We start from the raw sequence: 20,850 nt of genomic DNA on the forward strand, positions 1-20,850 counted from the left end.
GTTTTATCCCTGGCTCCGGTCTGACTGAATTAAATACATGCATTTCCCTTTGAGAAAAACAGACTGTCCGATATGTTTGATATTTATGTTAGGCCTGACGTCGAAATAAAAAAAAAGTCTTCTGAAAGAATATACTTATATAAGATTTGTGCCACATTTTCACGATTTTCACGAGCTTGTAGATCTGCTATTTTTCAATAGCTAAAAGTATAACATAATGCTAACACCAAAAGGTGTTCCCGCCCAGAATGGCTTAACAATACAATAAAATACTTAGGTTGACCAACGTAACTATTTTGGGCTTAAATTGGCTATTTCGCTGTTTGTTCTTATCACAAAGTAAGCTATAACACGCATGATTTTTTACAAATCAAACCCTGGGCAGCACATCATCTTCCGTTTCTATGAGATATATATTTCCAGTTGGATTTAGATGCAGCAAGGTGCTTCGAAACGCCTCGGAGCTAGCTGACAGTGTGTGAAGTATAACCCCTTTTGGGCGGAAACCCCTTTTGGTGTTAGCATTATGTTATGCTTTAGCTATTGAAAAATAGCAGATCTACAAGCTCGACGAGCTTGTAGGTCTGCTATTTTTTTTAAATTGAAGAACGACTGACATAGAAACATAGCTTTTTCAGAAAACTGTCAGGATGTAGAAGACATTTTTAGAATCTGATCTCAGGTCAGAATGGGATAACTGACACATGGCAGCTTCCCACACAAAGCCCTCAGCTCTCCAAGTCTCCATTAGCATTCAGAAAACACTAGTGGGTCGTCATCCCTCAGTCTGCACACACACACACACACACACACACACACACACACGCACACAGCGCAATCTGCGCCAAGCACCGTCTCAAGGAGATGGTGATTGAACGCTGTCCAATAGGGCGGATGAATGTTTGCCATACTTTGACAGGAAGCGATGAAGATGGGGAGCGCGCGCACACACACACGCACGCACGCACGCACACGCGCACACAGTTATACACACACACCAGAGACGGAGAGCAAGGTTTTCTACATGAGTCACAGTCTCACAGATGGGAGTTCATGTCTCGTTCCATCAAGCGGAATGCTAATCAGCTAACCTAGTTAGTACGCGGTGGTTTAGCACGCAAGCGTGCACGAGCCCAGGCACACGCTCACGTAACCATATGCTCCGGCTCAGAATGATCATACACTTTAAACATACCACAATACCCAAACGTGTGTGTGTGACTGTGTGTGTGACTGTGTGTGTGACTGTGTGTGTGTGTGTGTGTGTGTGTGTGTGTGTGTGTGCGCGCGCGCACATACAAAACTTGCAGCATGCCAGTGTGTAGGCTACACATGCACAGACTCACACACTCGCACACGCACACACACACACGTATACACAGTTACACACTACAGTACTCACACACATACACACACTCACTCACACACGCACAAAGAGCAGAAGGCTGAGGGCCCCATTACAGCGATGAAGCGGAATCCATCCAATGTTTACAAATGAATAATTTCTACGAGTTTTCCATACAACTTTCATGTGTTCATTTCAATTTAATCTCAGACGATCATCCTCGGGAGAAGAAAGCATGAGCCCAGCTCCACGTGTGCATACATGCTGAGTGTGTCTTAGCGTGCGTGCAGTGCGTGCGTGTGCGCGTGCTATTCCTCCTGACAGTGTGTGAGAGACAGTTCCACACAAATAATCACCATGAGACATGATGGGATATGAAAAGGTGCCGTGGTGCCATGACCTATCAAGATCTCTCATTTCTCCATCTCTGTCTCTGCTTGTCTCTCTCTTTCTCCCTGTCAAGTGCTGTCTGTGCTCTCTGTCTGCATCTCTATCTCCTTCTCATGATCGTCTCTTCCCTCTGTTCGCTCTCTCTCTCGCCCTCACTGCCCTCTCTGTTACCGTGCGTCCTCCTCTCTCTCTTTTCAATCCAACTATTATAGTCTTGTCTATGCAATCTTGTTCTCTACACGCACGCACGCACGCACGCACGCACGCACGCACGCACGCACACACACACACTGTAATTAATCTCTATACATCTTGTTTGTAAAAGCAGGAATCCGATATTATTTGTGGCTTATCACATCAAATCCACCAACCTCACACAACCCTCTGTCTGTCCCCCTCCTTCTCTCTCCTTCATCCCTCCATCCCTCCATCCATCTATCCCTCCGTCCATCCATCCATCCATCCCTCCATCCATCCCTCTGTCCCTCCATCCATCTATCTATCCATCCATCACTCCCTCCCTCCGGCTCGGTCGTGAACAGATTTCTTTTTAGGATTATGTTCACAGATGGAAACCCCCCACAAAGCTGTCTTTCAATCCTTCATCTTCCCATCCTGTCTTTTCTGAGCAACATGTCCCCCACCCACCCACCCACCCCCACGGCCCACCCACCCCCACCCACGCCTAACCATCTCTTCTCTTCTCACAGCCTCTATCATTATATGCACCTCCTCCTCCACCTCACGGTGTTCCTCTCCGGCATAGAAATATGGAACACGTTGAGTAGTATCACTCCTCCTAGAGTTGAGAGGCCGGAAGTCTCGCGCACGCACGCACGCACGCACGCACGCACGCACGCACGCACACACACACAAACACACACACAGCAGGTGCTCTCAGAATGAGTAGCTCAGGGTAAAGCCTGTAGTAGCGTATCATGTTTGGATGGCTTGGCAGACGTGGAGTCATCGATCTGATAACAATGAAAATCATGAACCCCCATAGAGTCCAAGGGACTAAAAGAAGAATGTGCAAAGACTAAGACACATGGAAGGTATACTATGCATACTATGCATAAAGCCAAATGGAACGTCTATAGATTTTCCAGTATGTACATTTCCCAGTGGAGTGGTGAATATATAACATTTTCCTTTCCCAGTGGAGTGGTGAATATATTACATTTTCCAGTCGGTCCATCTTTTGATTTCCTGTGGGCATGGTAAATCACACATTTCCCATGATAAAGGGAGCGTAGATCCAACCATTAGACATGCATAGAGAGGTTATACATTTTTAATACGGTTAATTGTAGGCATGGATCAAATTTTTTAAATGATCTAAAATTACACAAAGGGACATGTGGCGTAGGTGTAGGTGGTACACGTCTGAAATGTAAAAGAAATGTGAAATGTACACATGACAGAAATATCCTGTGTTAATTCAACTGCGAGAGTGTCAAAATGTGCCCTTACCGGTCCATTTGGCTTCAGTGAACAGCCTCTTATCTGACATGGTTTATGAGTGCTTTTAAGATGAAGCATGCTGTGTATTCTATCAAGTCATTATCATACACTGCAACCAAACTAAGCTTTGTGGGAAGGTGCAAAACGGGCCAAATGAAAGTTTTCAAAACAATTTGACACAGAATTTTTCAGTTTCTTTCTTTTTGTCCCCCCTGCCCGTATCTCTCTCCCTCCTTCTCTGCTCCCCCTCCCCCACTAACTCTGATAATTCCAAAGCAATTATTGCGCACATTCATCTAGTGTTCTACATATTACATGCACGTCAGTCAGACAACCTATGTATGATGTATTCTGACCTCATTAAGAGCAGCCCTATTAATAATTACACGCACGCATGCAGGCACGCACACACACACGTGCGCACTCACGCATGCACTCACGCACGCAAACACGCGTGCACACACATGTATGTATGTATGTATGTATGCTGGATAGTATGTCATCTTAGATTCAATTAACCTTTTGGGGCACAGTCATACATAAAAGATATTTTTTTTCAAAAACCTTGCTTCCCTGCCATTAATATTTACCATGTCCGGGGACCTGGAAATCGCAGGCCACTACATGGCCCCCGGGTGCTCTGCAAGGGACTGATGATGAGAGCCGTGCTCGGAGAGAAGTCCATGAATGTCTCGTTGCGTGACATTACAACACTGAATAATGGAGGAGGGCAGCATGGCAGAGTGCCATGTGACACACACCTTTACAGGAATAGTTCGATATGAGATTCAAACGCAACCAAGTCTTGGGTTTTGGAGGAGTCGATGGTTACATCGATAGATAGGGCTGGGGCATGATACGTTTGTAGTTTTTCCGCCATTTATTTTTCCACTTCCAACCTGGCATCCGTGTTTTGAGACAGAGCAAAATGGAAATAGCGGCCGACTATGTCCGTCGCTAGGTCGCTGTTAAAGGTGTAGTGAAATGAAAAATACGTTTTTCACACTTTTAGACCATCTCCGTGGTCATCATATGGGCATACCTAACAATGGATGGCAAAAAAATGGGATTTTTTTTTTTATATATCAAAAGTCCATAAAAATATATGTTTTATTACTTCCTGAAAACGAAAACGTGCTGCGTGATGACGTGTCGAGGCCCACATCGATAAAAGCCAATACAAATTAAGCTCACCCGTTTAATTCCCCATATCTCCAAACAGGCGAACACAGCTGCTACTGATTACAGAAATCCTCCGTTTTTATTCCCATTCAAGATAACATCCAGAGAGTGTATTACTCGGTTTCAACTTAATCATCACGCTAAAATATGTATCTGAAAACATTATAGGGTAGAAATAAGCCACATAACAGTAAACTGGTACAGCTGGCCGTCTATCTGAATTGTAAACAAACACACAGCATGCGCTGGTATAGCATAGCTACCGACCCTAGCTACCGTCCCATCGCCTCAAGGGATGCGACGCTCTGATTGGTTCAGAAACTTCAGACCGGTGTTTCAACTTGAAACCGTTTGAAACTTCAAAATAAAATGTCCACCATTTCTGTTGCATTACACCTTTAAGAGCAGGCCTATGAGTAAAATGGGCTTTTAGTGAGCAAACTTTAACTTGGTGATGAGTTTAGGCTCCATTGGTTCAAGTTTGTCACCGCACACAACGCTGCAACACCCACAAAGCCCAATAAATATTTTATTCCTTTTCGCTCTTGCTGGGTATTTTTGCCATGGCATTATAGCCAAACATTTAGTTTTGTCTCAAATATGTGCTTGACACAAAGTATATCATGGAAAGGAATAAAATATTTATTGGGCTTTGTGGGTGTTGCATCGTTGTGTGTGGTGACAAACTTGAACCGATGGAGCCTAAACTCATCACCAAGTTAAAGTTTGCTCACTAAAAGCCCATTTTACTCATAGGCCTGCTCTTAACAGCGGCGAGAGCGCATCAATGAACAGAACGTGCAAGGCAGCATCACTGCGTTTTGTCCATCTGCCAGCCAGGGTATAGGAAGTAGGGACACTCAAAGTTTGTCCCCAAGCAGATCGTAAAACCGCTGAGTTTGCGATGGCGGCCTGAGTGCCGTGTTAATGCTTCATGGCCTCCCCCTTTCCGCTTAGTTCCTTCACTCTCTCTCTCTCTCTCTCTCGCTCTCTTCTCTCTTTCTTCCCCTCTTTCCATTCTTGTTCCATTTCTACTGTACCTCTCTCAAGCGCTAGTCGATACATTCTCTCTTTCCACAGTACCTCCATCAGTCCCTGTCCCTGTCAGCATCTCTCTCTCTCTCTCTCTCTGTATTATTCATCAATAAAGTGACAGCAGGACCCAGACATCTCTGTACAGCCTTAACCCATTTTGACTGACTCAGATTCTAAAAATGTCTTCTACATCCTGACAGTTTTCTGAAAAAGCTATGTTTCTATGTCAGTGGTTCTTCGATTTTTCAAAAATAGCAGACCTACAAGCTCGTAGCGCGCCACTCGGTGGCGCGCTATGAGCTTGTAGATCTGCTATTTTTCAATAGCTAAAGCATAACATAATGCTAACACCAAAAGGGGTTCCCGCCAAGAATGGGTTAAATAAGGAGGTACACGCTGTTCCATTATTGATGCTGGTTACCGCTGGCTCCACTGTTTGTTTGGTGAAGAAAGGTATGTCACACCAGAGAGAGAGAGAGAGCGGAGAGATGGAGCGAGTGACAAAGACAAAAATAGATAGTAGATTATCATGGCGGGGTGGAACTGGAAGATAAATAATGGGTACAATTGAATGCACATACTGTACAGTACATGATAATCTTTCAAAACTTTATTCTTTATTCTAACTCTCTCTCTCTCTCTCTCTTTGGACTGTATCTGGATGTAAAAAGATGATAAGCAACTATAGGCCTACTGTATATTGTCAGTTGGAAGCCTTGTATGTCTAAAAACACTACTTTTCAGGAAATGGAAATAAGATCCTGTGTTTCAATGGATCCAGTAGTGTAGCTATTATTTAGTCATAAGCTCTCGTAAAAATCCACAGACTTAACAACTTTCAATCTAGCGCCTCGACATTATTATAGTTGACAAAAGTAGCGAAAATAGTATCTCAATGTTTGTTTTGGCTCTCTTTCTTTCTGTACTGGATGGGAGGGCCTTAATTCCCCGTGAGAAAGATGTTGAAAGTGATTCCCTTTACACCTTGCATTAAAATGTGTGATCTGCATCTGGATATCTTATGCCCAAGCAAGGTGTAAACACAGACAGCTCACACTGAATTCAGAATGTGATCAGAATGATCTGCCAGACCATGATCAGATCACGGTTAAAGGGATATTTGAACACAAGGGCAAGATGGGATCGCTTGTTATTGTTATCCAGATATTCACATATACGGGGAGCGTGTCTATATCATCGCTATGTTTACACTGGCAGCCCAAATTGGCCAGTTTTTGCCTATCCAGATTGGAATCAGATTGTCTTTTAAAAACAAAGCAAAGAGAACAAAAACAAAATGGATGTTTGAACCGCATTCCCCTGTGGTTCATTGAAATGCAATTCAAATCTGATCTCTAAACATGCGTCTCAGTCTGGAGTCCACTCGGCACGAAGCCTGATTTACCCTTTGTGTCAACGACTAGTGTCTCGCAGAAAATACATCAGCTATTTTCTGCGAGCAACACCAGCATTGCTCACGATTATGTCACAAACGTCGTTACCATCACAGCAACCAAGGCAGATATGTCAACACTATGAATACACAAATCTGATATCTGAGCATTTGCAAATGGCAGCGTGGCTGTGGAGTGTTGTGGACACTGTCAGTCCTAAAGATCCCATTTGAGAAACAAATCTTGTTTGCCTGCAGTCTGAACAAAATGTCAATCCGTCTCTATGAGCCCATCATTCACTCATTCACTGTTGTCTCTGTTCCAATGTGGTGGTGAGCCAGCCGTGTGCTCTGGCACAGAGGTGACCTGCATTAGTCTGTCCCCTTCACAGCTGCAGTGATTGCCCTATGTGACCCACTCTGCCTCCCTCATCCATCTCTCTCTCTCTCTCTCTCTCTCTCTCTCTCTCTCACACACACACACACACACACACACACACACACACACACACACACACACACACACACACACACACACACACACTCACTCATCTCTCACTGCCTCTCTCACTCCACGTGCAACTCCCATCACCCTCTCTCTCTCTCTCCGTCTCTCTGTTTGTCTCTTTCTCTCTCTTCTCTCTCTCTCTCTCTCTCTCTCTCTCTCTCTCTCTCTCTCTCTCTCTCTCACACACACACACACACACTCACTGCCTCTCTCACTCCACGTGCAACTCCCATCACCCTCTCTCTCTCTCTCTCTCCGTCTCTCTGTTTGTCTCTTTCTCTCTCTCTCTCTCTCTCTCTCTCTCTCTCTCCCTCTCTCTCTCTCTCTCTCTCTCTCCACCTGTAAATCTCCCACCCACCCATCCACCCACGCACCCATCTCTCTCTCTCTCTCTCTAATAACGCGTAGAGTGTGACGCTCTCCAGTGCTAAGTGTTTAGCGCTTCGTCTTCCATGTTGCGGCTCCTTGAAAGCACATGTACACTATATACTTTAGCCACACTTTCCCGGCAATGGTGTCCCACCAGTGCTCGACAAAGCATTTTAGCGTTAATATTAATGTGGAGCTGGAGGTGTGTGTGTTTGAGTGTATAATCGGTATATGCCTTGACAGTTGACACCTCGTGTAGATGCCCCGCCAAACATAACACACCTGCGAAAAAGGCTCAGAATTGTGCGTTGGCACTGAGCCACCACAAATGCCTTGGCACGGGGCCAAATTACAGGTACACATACTGCAGGCATGTGCTCACACACACACACACACACACACACACACACACACACACACACACACACACACACACACACACGTTCAGACACAGAGTTACATTTGCACACACACAGTGCATTACAGACACAGCTTTAACGCACATTATTTACGTCAGTGGTTCTCAAACAGTGGTCCAAGGACCACCAGTGGTCCTTGAAGGGATTCCAGGCGGTCCCCGGCTAAATGATGGAAAGTTGGTAACCAAATGGACCCTTATAGATCTTTACTGTAACTCCCAAGAGTTCAAATATTCTTAAATCATGGTACCAACATCAATACAGTATGGGATTGTGGACATAATCCTATCCAACCATAACAAAATATTCTACGGTTTGGTTCTGAGAGGCTAAATCTCATCAAATGGTGATCTGTGGCTCAAATGCTGAATAGATAATGGACCTTGATATGAAAACGGTTGAAAACCACTAGTTTACGTGTATAATGTACAGATAGCGGTACAGACACACGCTAACAATAGCAGACGCATTTAGACACATCTGTGCTGATTAATAGGTTACCGTATGTGATTAATCAGAAACCTGCAGATTGTCGTTCTGAAATCTCCTTCCCATTAGTCTTGTGCAATATTGGGTACTTTACTACTTATTCATGTCTATGTTCTGTGTGGCCTAGCCTTTGTGTTGCCTAAGCCGTTGGTATGTGAATTTCTGTGTGTGCGTGTGTGTATGTGTGTATGTGTGTATGTGTGTCTGTGCGTGCGCACGCAAATATATCACATAATAGCCTACACAAATGCATGCAGGGGCACACGCGCACACACACACACACACGCACATCGGAGAGGGTGGGTGTTGTAGAGCAATAGTAAGGAACAGAATAGCAAGTTTTCCAGTTCAACCCCCCTGCTCCTCCTGCCTGTGCATCGAAGTGTCCTTGAGCAAGACACACTGAACTGCTCCCATGGTACAGTAGCTTGCTTGCATGGTTTCGTGTGTGTGTGTGTGTGTGTGTGTGTGTGTGTGTGTGTGTGTGTGTGTGTGTGTGTGTGTGTGTGTGTGTGTGTGTGTGTGTGTGTGTGTGTGTGTGTGTGTGCGTGTCTTAGCCTGGATCCAGACCATAGACCCCGCCCACTCTCTGAGTGGACTACTGAAGCTTCAGTCTCATAATCAGGCTAGTACTTTTTACTTTGGGGGGGTGGGGAGAAACGTGGACGTAGTGCGTGGAAGGAACACGTTATTCCAAATCCCCTCCATCAGGTGCCCCGGGTTGACCAGGGGGTGGGAAGCGGTGATTTTCCATTTACACACACATTCAATCAAACTATACAGGAAAGGCTGTCCTTTCCGTTTGAGGCAGTGAGCAGCGGTCGCCGTGTGTTTGTCTGTTGTTGTCAGCGCATCCGACTTCCTTCTGTCCTCCTCCTCCTCCACCCAGCCAGCCAGCCCATAACATGCTCCAGATGTTGATGTTGATGATGATACAGTCAGCCAAGGACGTGGCCGACCCCAAAAACCATCGCTACAGAACAACCACAGACGGGGATAGAGAGAGAGAGAGAGAGAGAGAGAGATGCACACAGAGGGAGAGAGATTCATGATAGATGGAGGAAGGAGATGAGAGGAGAAGGAGGGCGAGGACAGAGGAACGGGGATTAACGCAATTCCCGAAATAAGCTCGCGCACGTCAAAGGGAGTTATCAAAACTTTCCCTGCGGTTCAGTGGAATGGAAGCGCTGCCCTGGTAGCCGTGGTGAATGACAGAGCATGACACGATTCTTCACCGAACAGGCAGCGACAAGAAAAGGTTGTGTAGGAGGCCGACAGTAGTGTATGATTTAAACGTACTTAAAGCACCGGTATCTCGTGCATTCAAAAAGCCTGCGTGTTGCTTAGCGTCGATGCATGCGCTGTGGGCTTGTAGATCGTCTATATTCAGTGTGCGACACGGCACGCATATAGGGCTAAAGTGGTTAAGTAAATGTTAGGGTTGTCCCGATCTGATCACGTGATCCGAAATCGTTGCCCGATCGCGTCCTTTTCTAATGATCGGAATCGGATCGGGAGCAAAAGAACGTGATCAGGACACATACCCTTGTATCAACATTATCCATATCATGATATTAGACTGGATATTGTCTGTGATTTGGGATATTGTACTGTCGTGATATGGCATAAGTGTTCTATACAAATATTAATATCAGATCGGGAAAAATCGGTATCGGCAGATACTCGGATTGGGAGCAAAGAAACCTAGTAAATGTACTTAGTTACTTTGTACCACTGTAGTATAAACCAGGCATACTGCATGCTTGGCAGCGCTCTCTGAGGTTCAGTCCATTCAGAGGCTGCGGTCCAGCTATGTTCCATCTTCTCACCTCATCTCTCAAACGCTTGACGTCTGTGCTGGGAAGACAGATCATCTGGCTTCAAACGGAGCATCTCAGACGGATTCTGACACAGAAGTTAGAACTGCCCATAAAAGAGCACATCTAAGAAGTAAGGAGGAAGGAGCGATTGTTCATCGCTCAATGTTGGCCCCGACTTCATTTTAGGCTTAGGAAGGTCTTTAATGCATAGTCCTCATGTCAGCATAACTGGCGCCAATTTTTTCTGACGCATAGTACTTCACGGGGAGTGAATAAAATATGTTTTTTTTCATACTCGGTTCTTGGTATCACATCTATACAATTTCACATATCCATTCACACTGTCCATTTGGGTCCACCGTCACTATTCTGAGGCAAACGTTTGGTGAAAATTGCTGATCTAAAAGATCTCAACACATTCTCAACTAAAGCTATTTTCGGCATAGATATTATTTGGTGTTCAGGGAAAAAAGGAGGGGGGCGTAGGGTTAAGAGTTCAATGAACACTGAGGATTTTACTGTACGCCCATCTTGCAGTTTGGTTGTGATGAGCTGCAGTTCACGGCCTCCCTCCCTCCACACACACAGGCACACATTATCTGGGACATTATCTGCCGCTGCCCTGACTGAGTCGGGACAGAAAGTCTTGGCTGCCTGTCACCTCAGGGAAGGCTCAAACCCACCAAGGCTCCAAACCCTCGTGTCACAAAATGCCAGACCTGTGAATCATTTGTGGAAAAGGGCGCCTGCTGGCCCAGTCCTGCTGGCACACGCAGAAAGCATGAGGGACACGGAACAATTTTTACTTATAACTATTACTAAGTAACATTTTAAAAAGCCCAAACAAACAGGGTCCGGGTCTCAGTGTCAACGGTTGCGGTGGGTGCAATGCGCATATGCTTTCTGGTGCCGTGGCACGCTGTGCGTGAGTTTTCTTTGCTCGTGCACACACCGTGCCCAGGGGTAGACAGACTGGACCACGTGGCTTTTATCTGCTTTAGTGTCTTCGGCCCAGTCACATTTTCATCCCACTTTTCTCCGTTCCATCGGATATTCTTAAAAGACAGCTTATCACACCTGTAATAAGGCCAGTTATCTGTCTAATAAAACACAACTTTATGTGAGACAACACTGGGACTTGGAGCAGGTGAGAGACGGCCCACGTCACCTACAGTATCAGTGAGAGTGACAACACAGGAGAACTAATATAAGCTACGCAGTGAGTGGCAGCTCCAACGCCGAAGGCCTTTTCTGTTACAGAGGACACATTGTCATCACAAGCTGCTGAATTCCTCGGATTTCCATGAAGACAGAAAATACTCATTTGTCAAAATTGTCATTGTTCGTTGCCGTTGGTGACGTGAAGACATAGCCATATAATTAGTAGGCTTCCCTGTGCACTTCGTTGCAATGTCAACAGAAGAGAAAATCAATCACCTTTTTCATGTTATGACAAATTTCTCAGCAGGTTAATTTGAGGACATAAGCCTGAAGAGCATCACTGCAGCTCTGTTCAGCCATGATGAGAAAAAGAAATCTGCCAGGGGCCATCAGGTGTGCTGGACTACTGTAGAGTGACAAGTGTGCTAAAGCACTGGTTTTCAAATGTTTTGTGCCCAAGGCAGGCACACCAGTGGACGACGTCAAAATCGCAAGACTCACCTCCAATCATAGCAACAACAACAAAAAAGCAGAGCGATCTACAAGCGTACAGTGCATGCATCATAACTTATGTGAGTTTGTACTTTGTAGAGCTGTTATCGTTTCTGTTCGACTCTATATATGAACATAGGCCGTGTTGAGGTGAGGGAAGCTGGGCGGGGAGGGTGATCTTTGTCGCTGCACGTATTCCTACAGGCTGGGGCGATGGCTGTCAGCAGGGAGTGTTGATCGAGAGGAGAAGGGGGGGAGGCACTCGTAGTGTGGCAGGTTAGCCAGTAGGGTACAACAGCAGTGACAACACAGAAATGTGTTGGGGAGGAATTTATTGGCACAATGAACAAATAATACAAAATAATTGGCTACTCCTACTCTAGAGGGAAAAAAAGAAAAAAGAACCAACAAGTTATATAGGGTTTAAGAGGTTTAAGAGGTTAATCAATGAGGTGGCCTGTAATGCCAATTACACTTGTCTGGTATCCTCTAGGCCAGGGGAGATACGAAAGCTGACCAGTCACCCACTCTATCCTTTTATCATTCCACACCCCAGGGCAAATAAAAGCTATGTTATGCATAATATTTTGTACTTTTGTTCTTTCGTCATGCATCTGGTTAAAGCGGTGTTAATTAATGCATCTGGTTAAAGTGGTGTCAATTAGTGAATTCAGCTGTGGTACATGAATGGATACTGTGGCAACACGCGAGTGTGGCTGTGTAGTGTACGGTGTACAGACACGCTTGCAGAGGCAGAAATGAGAAAGTGATAAATCAAATTCACCGTCCCTGACACGCTCTAAAGGTCATCTGCTATGCAAGCATAGCCTGCTGTCAATCTCATGAGATGCATATTGGAAAAGGACAAAGACACGAGGATATGCATCTGCATCGTCTCACTTCATATTTACTGGCTGAACGATTGCCGCCGCTCTCCACCGTTTGAAAAAGAAAACCAGCTGTCCCATCTTCTTAGCCATGAGAAGATACAGGGGATATTGGATGACAGTTATATGTGTGTTAGCGAATGCGGCACTAATGCAGGACAGATCCCAAGTCAAAAGCACAAAGTCAGAAGATGTCTGCCGCTGTACTGCTACTGTAGTTGGCTCTCGTGAATTTCATTTTGTGAATTCAGATCACACACGAGGAGAGCAACCACTTCTTGATGCTGTTGCAATGGGAGCACAATAACAGTAGTGATTATTTGAGCTCGACAACAACAGACGTATCACTTGCAGCAGTTAAACCACGCAGCCGCGGCTAGCCAAGCCTCACACACATCATCCTCTGACATCAAAGCTATAGCGGCGGCCGGCAAATCCCCTGTCCAGTCGGCGTGGAAGGGGATATGCTATGTTTTCTGTGGCTTTATGTGGACGTCGTCGACGCTATTGGGTTAATACAGTATTATGACTAGCTGTCACTCAATCATCACAAAGTGAAGTACAGTAAGTAGACCAGTGGCCGCTCCATTCCCTCTCTGCCTCTGTCTGTCTATTGCTCAAGTCTCTCCACTCTATTTCTCACGTTTTGTTTTTTTTGTACTTTTTTCAGCCTTTATTGATAGTACAGATCAAGGGAGACGTGCTGTCAAGCATCAAAGCCTATGCAGAACGTGCCTTAACCACTTGGCTATATCGGGCGTCGTTTTCTCTTTCCTCTTGCTCCTCATGTCTCCCATGCCCCTGCCCGCACCCCGCCGGGCCCATTCCCATCTTTTCCCTCTCTCATCCCCTCACTCCGTCGCTCCTGCTCTCAATCTTTCTTTCTCTCCGCCTCTCTCCTTCATTGTTTTCCGTCTGTCTGATCTTTGTCCAGACCATCTGTTATGGACACGGCTCTGCTCTGTGGCACCTGGCCGAGAAGTTCTGCTCTCCTCCTGTTCTTAGACTGGAACCGACACGCGAGCGGCACGGTACGACCATCACCTAAAGCCGCTTTACACCTCGGGGAGACCCGAACAGGTGCACGTCACTGCTCTTACTGCTGGCCGCGGCCTTTTAGAAAAAACTCCACTGACAGCACGCACGTATGCACAGATGTACGACGTGCGTGCATGTGTGTACGTGCATGTGTGTACACACATGCACAAGCATTATAATGACGCCGTGAGTCATCGCATTACTCTGGGTTTCACAGATGATCCCACAATCTGACCGTCAAGCTGTGCAGTGTGCACGACCGCATCCATCCATCCATCCATCTCTTCTTTCTTTCTCTCTTTGCTTCTATTTGAGTTACACTCCTGTTCTCTTTCAACTCTCTGTAGGCAGTGTGCACTGTGTGCATAGCCTACATTTATTCTCTGAGTATTAAACGCATGTTTGTATATATGATACCGCAAAACTCTAGCGCATTGACACACTCTAAAGAGTGGTGAGAAATGAGGAGAGGACAAGAGAGGAGGTCTATATACTGTATGTGTGTCTTTTAATAAGGAGGGGTGGGTGGGGGCGGTTGGCGGGTCTGGCTGTCACATCCATGAGATCAGTAGGGGTAAAGCGTGTGGGGGGTGGGGTGGGGTGGGTCGCCGGGTGCACAGGGGGCAGTCAGTGGCCTATGAGGGAGGAGGGGGGGCGGCGGGGGGGGGGGGGGTTACGCAACATATTATTCATTTTTGCTTCTGTCCCATTCTCTCACATGTTTTTGGGGCTGTGCGGAGCTTTGGCAGAGCCCCCGCGTGCACCTGGCACTTTCATCTCAACAAAGCCACTGACACACTGTCGCTGTCACATCACTGACAGACCACACACATCTCACACGCATGTGCACGCATACAAACGCGCGCGCGCACACACACACGCTGCACGCGCACACACTAACACATACACATACACACACACATTGCACATACCGTACATACAGAGAGAGAGAGAGAGAGAGAGAGAGAGAATGCAAGGTGGGGAGACAATCATCCTCAAAGTTTGGGGTGAATGGTAGTAGGCATAATAATGGAAAGAGGGGGGTATAGGGGTGTCGTGTCAGCCATGCTTGTGAAACGAAACCAAAAAGTGTTTGCAGAACTTTCTGTTGATTGATTGATTGATTTATTGATTTAATACTTTATTAACCGTTTACTTTGCACAAAAAAGCAGAAGAAGAGTAGGCTACTCTTCCTTCATGTTCAATTCATCAGAGTTGTACTTGTGTATGTCCATTGCCACATGTGCCCATATATTTCGCGCTTGGTCAAGAAGCTCAGAATTGTTCAACAGAGCACCTGCAGGCTGCACGCTCTGATGGACGTGTACCGCGCGCATGGTCCCACGGAGCCCTCACTGCTCCGCTAACCACACACACACACACACACACACACACACACACACACACTGAAGAGAGCGCAACGATAGAGTCGCGCAAACTCCCAGTCCCCATCACCCGCGGCACCACCAACAGATAAACAAACTAAACCAAAGCTCGCGTACGTCACTCACAGTCACACTCTTCTTTACGCGTGCATGTATACTATTTGATATAAAAGTAGTTTGTTTGTCATTTCAATTTTGCAAGCTTACCTTCCTCAGCTGAAATAGGCTGGAGAAACAGACAGAGAGACAAAAAGATACTCCACATCTCCACTACTGAATGACACTAACAACAGAGAGAGAGGGAGGGAGAACCAGGGAGAGAGAGAGAGAGAGAGAGACTGCGAGTGTGTGTTAGAGAGAGAGGGGGAGACTGGGGGGCGGAGTCGAGACTATTTGCTCTCTTTATCTCCGAGAGTGAGAAAGAGTCGAGACAGACAGACAGACAGGCAGGCAGGCAGACAGACAGACAGACAGACAGACAGACAGACAGACAGACAGACAGACAGACAGACAGACACTCAGGCAGACAGACAGACAGACAGACAGACAGACAGACAGACAGACAGACAGACACTCAGACAGACAGACACTTAGACAGACAGACACTTAGACAGACAGACAGACAGACAGACAGACAGACAGACAGACAGACAGACAGACAGACAGACAGACAGACAGACAGACACTTAGACAGACAGACAGACACTCAGACAGACAGACAGACAGACAGACAGACAGACACACACAGGCAGACAGACAGAGGGATACACAGGCAGACAGACAGACAGACAGACAGAGGGATACACAGGCAGACAGACAGACAGAGGGATACACAGACAGACAGACAGACAGACAGGGAGGGAGAGGAACAATATTTACAGAACCCAAGGCAGCCAACCCAGCCCAGCCTCTTACCATAACAATAAGTGCAGTGCCAAGAGAGTGAGGTAAACACTGAACAATTAGAGAAGAACGGAGATAACAGAGAGAGAGAGAGAGAGAGAGAGAGAGAGAGAGAGAGAGAGAGAGAGAGAGAGAGAGAGAGAGAGAGAGAGAGATAAGTAAGTGAGTGAGTGAGAATAGACAGTTTAGTTGATGGATGGAAACATTAATTAAACGCGTTGAGCTACTTTCTGTCCTCTCTCTGCTTGCAAAACCACAGACAGACAGACAGACAGACAGACAGACAGACAGACAGACAGACAGACAGACAGACAGACAGACCACTCTGTGGATGGGTCTGTCTGTGGCCTGATGGCATGATCGCAGATCTGGTCTGGATCCTTGTGGCAAGTGGCATTTTCCAAGCTGTGGCATGAGAGCATGCCAGAGTTTTCTCCTCTCTCTCTCCTCTCTCTCTCTCTCTCTCTCTCTCTCTCTCTCTCTCTCTCTCAATCATAGAACATAAACACATTTTTGGATAACTCCATCCATCCACTTGGCGTTATTCCTCTCCTCCCTCAACACCCCTCGCTTTTTTCTTCGTGCTTGGACTCTTGGAGACTGCAGACACTCCTCTCAGAGGTCAGTCAGATCGAGACGCACACACGCACGCGTGCGCACACACACACACACACACACACACACACACACACACACACACACACACACACACACACACACACACACACACACACACACACACACACACACACACACACACACAGTCACACACACACACACACACACACACACACACACACACATACACACACACACACAGAGAGAGAGAGAGAGAGAGAGAGCATACTGTATACAGTCTTGCCATGGTATTGAACATCCTTCAACTCTGCTGGTGCCCTTGCGCCTCTCGCTGGTCAACCTGTGGTACTGCGGTTTAGTCATCCTAATTGGTTTTCATGCTCCAATTAATTATGGTTCTGAGAGTTCAGGGTACTCTTCCATGGAGATGTAGCCTCTTGGCTTGACACAGTTACACAGTTCCATTCCAAACCAGCCCGAGTCCCTTTCTGTCCTCTGAGGAGACATGCTACAATGACAGAGAAATGTATCACTGGCATCCCTCTAAAAGGGAATTTCACTGAAATTAGTACATTTGTTTGTTTGTTTGTTTGTTTGGGGGGTATTTTGCTCTCATCCAGAGTGGCTTAGATCAAGTGCAACTGCAGGATTCACAGGAAAGTAGGCCTATATTGTGCATGGTCCAGGACAGGTACCTTCATGGTTCCTTGCGAGGGGTTCCAAGTGGCCCCTTACAGGTGTATAACTCAGAACTCTGTGTACAAATGAAACCAAATGGACCCTTGGTAGAGTAAGGAGTGCTAGGAGCTCAAATGTCAGTCAGTGGTTCAGCTATAGTGTAGATATTTGTCTTAACACAAATTCCCATTGACAATGAATGGAGAATTTACGTCATTATGTGTCTGAGCAAATCAACATATTACGTCATGATGATGTACGATGATAAGAGCGCCCCTCCGGTGTGATTTCTTTTTAATGTTATTTGTGACGGCCCCCTGGACCATTCCTGCCTATTCTCCATATGCAGACCACGGCCATCTTACCATTAAGTTAATGGCAAGGTGCTACCTAGCCTAGGTGCAACTTCCAATGGCAGCCCATTCATCCATACAGAAAAGTCCTATCTGATTGTATTAAACAACGTCAAACTCACCAACATTGCAGCTGTAGGACATTGCTTTACTGAAAACGAGTGCTTCCAAACTCTGAATGGTCAATAACCATTTCCCTTCTAGTGCTGGTTTGGGTGGAGCCAGAGATGATCAGTGGAAGTGGAGACACCTGGCCATTGTCTCTCCAAGCATTATTTAAGAGACCTGCTCTATTATTCCATCTCTCCATCTCATTCACAGGCTGCAGAAGCGGCCACAGAAGAGCACCCTTGTATCTGTTTTGGTTAAAACTTTGGGCAGTATATGTTTCCCCACCAGTTTGAGTTGGAAACTAATTCATTTTGTTATTAAAACACTTCATTTTTGCTTGACCTCCATTGGTCTCCCCTTTTTTGTTGTGGCCTTAGAGCCGGGCCATAACATATTCAACAGGAATAGACACATTTTGGCCACAATTTCTCAAGCATTTCTGAAACCACTGTCTATATTACAACGCATAGTATGGGCACAATTTCTCAAGTGCTGTCTATATTACAATGCATAGCATTGCAACATTGTCAAGTTGTAAACTTTCTTGACTCTTTTGGTCTTTTGGGAGCATATAATGTCATCTCGTTCATGAGCTTCCTCCAGCTTGTTCGGAGTTGGCCGATTTTCTTCCAAGATGTTCATGTTTCCTTTAGTTCTGCCTCGGCAGACACTCTCCATCTGTTACTGGGTCTTCCTAGCTTGCTTTTCCCCTGTGTGTTCCAGTGGTGTAAGTAAAGTAACTAAGTACATGTACTCAAATACTGTACTTAAGTACACATTTTTTGATCAGCTTGCAGAGCTGATCAATGATCAGACTTTGTAGTCTAGTCACGTCACGTGGTCTGGTAGCGAAGTGGTAGCGAGATTTTCATGACTGGCTGGCCTCTAAGCAAATGGGAGACTATACGGCCAATGGGATATTTCTGTCCGAAGCCCTTGAGGGTTGATTTCACCTATGGATTTCACCCATAGATATATATAAATTTCACCCTTCTGCTGGGACACTAAGCCCCATGGCCAATGGGACACTAAGCCCGCTCTCTCCCCACCGCACCATGACTAGAGAGTAGAGACTACAAACGCAACTACAGAAAGCCCCACTAAGGCAAGATATATGCAAGAGAATGGACCGCAAGCTGATATAATAATGACTTGAGTCATTTCTTGTTTTTGTTGATGGGCACTAGCCCCTCCTATGTCCAGCTTTGAGGGTTTGTGTAAACACAAACATTGTCCTAACACAAACATTGAATGCGTTTGGCAATGAATGGCCAGTTTTGAGTGGTTGTCCTAACACAAACATTGAATTATTGAATGCCATTGACAATGAATGGGCAGTTTTGAGTGTTTGTGTAAAGACAAACATTGAAGACGAAGGTGAGGACGCAAATTGTGATTGGCCGGAATGAGCCCACAAGCTGCATCTTGCTTTGACTAAAAAGCGTTAATAACTTAATACGTACACAATATACAAATGCAACTCACACAGTGCCTTAAAACAATGACAATGATTTTATTTCCTTTTAGTCGCTCCAAGCTAAAGTAACACATCAACAAAACAAAGAGAAAGAAAAGACTCCTGTGCTAATCATACTGCAAAATATACACATTAAAAACATGAAATTAATGGTGACATTCGTAATAGTGGAGAATGGCAAAGCTCCATAGTAACATTCAGTAGTACGTAACGTTGCATGTGCAAGCAGCATCAGAAATAGATGGATGGAATACAGATCTAACATTAGCAATGACATTGATCTAACACCACCACCTACACAGCACAGCAACATTTAAAGGGGCATTTCTCCCATGATACAGATAGTACAGTGTAGTATATTGTGTCCAAAAAGACGATATTAGGGAAAAAAATCAATCAACTCATAAAATAAAATCGTAAAATAAATTATAAATAAAAAAATCACACTCATGTGAAGTGAGGGGAGCTCTTACCATCATACATCATCATACATCACATTCCGTGTTCAGCCGATCAAATCATCACATTCCGTGGTACAAAATACGTACAGGCACACAAAGCTGTGCATAAAAATGTATTTAAATTCAGATTAAATTCATGAGATTGTTGCTATCCCTATTTTGGGATATGATCAAAATTGTTCAAACATTAGAAAAAAGAAAAAAGCTCAGAATGTGAGCTAATAGATAAATACAATTTTTGACTACACAACTGAGATAATACAATAAATGTAGAGTGGGGATTATGATATTAGATGTGAGTCAAGTCAGTGTCATCTTCAAATAATTTCATGTAATCTGAAACAACCCGGACCGGTTTGAGTCATTTATTTAATTTGAAGCATGTACTCGGCAGGGCTTGACATTAAGGCTTGTCCGGTTGTCCGGGACAAGTAATACATCTTTCCGGACAAGTTACTTAAAATCGTACTTGTCCGTTGGACAAGTGACTCTTGGTTTCAGTTTCACTTTTTTTTCTGTGATGCTCCTAGTGGCTAGAGGACAACATCTCACTCAAGTCTCAGGAATGTATTGGGTGAGTTCACACTTCACACGCATGCAGTGCTACAAGTTTAAATGCCGTGCGTGGATAGGACCGATCTATACTGTGTATTTGGAATACATGAATTGTAAGATCGCAGACATTCTACTGCTAATAACTTGTAAACCGAGAATATTCATCTAATATTCACCAAAAAGCAACTTACAGTTAGTTGATTTAAAATGTATTTGTATCTGCTCGTGCTTCGGACAAATGACTTTTGTGCCCGAACAAGTGAAATTTACTGTGCCTCAAAAAGTGTCAAGACCCTGTACTGTATCTATATGCCTATACAGTATATTTTGTTCCCAGTACCTTAGATGGTGTTTG

At 45.2% G+C, this 20,850-nt stretch overlaps 1 protein-coding gene across 1 annotated transcript in view; it reads right to left on the reverse strand.

Moving 5' to 3' along the window:
* The window catches only part of ephb6 (eph receptor B6), a gene marked incomplete at its 5' end in the record, with an annotated part of 83,554 nt that extends 67,911 nt beyond the window's left edge, over positions 1–15,643 (reverse strand). The window contains one exon of the mRNA XM_079504832.1: positions 15,586–15,643. Coding sequence (XP_079360958.1) covers positions 15,586–15,643 — 58 coding nt within the window. The remainder of the gene's footprint in view (positions 1–15,585) is intronic.
* Between the last annotated feature and the right edge of the window lie 5,207 nt (positions 15,644–20,850).

The sequence above is a fragment of the Electrona antarctica genome (genome assembly GCF_951216825.1).
Source record: "Electrona antarctica genome assembly, chromosome: 6".
Taxonomy (NCBI): domain Eukaryota; kingdom Metazoa; phylum Chordata; class Actinopteri; order Myctophiformes; family Myctophidae; genus Electrona; species Electrona antarctica.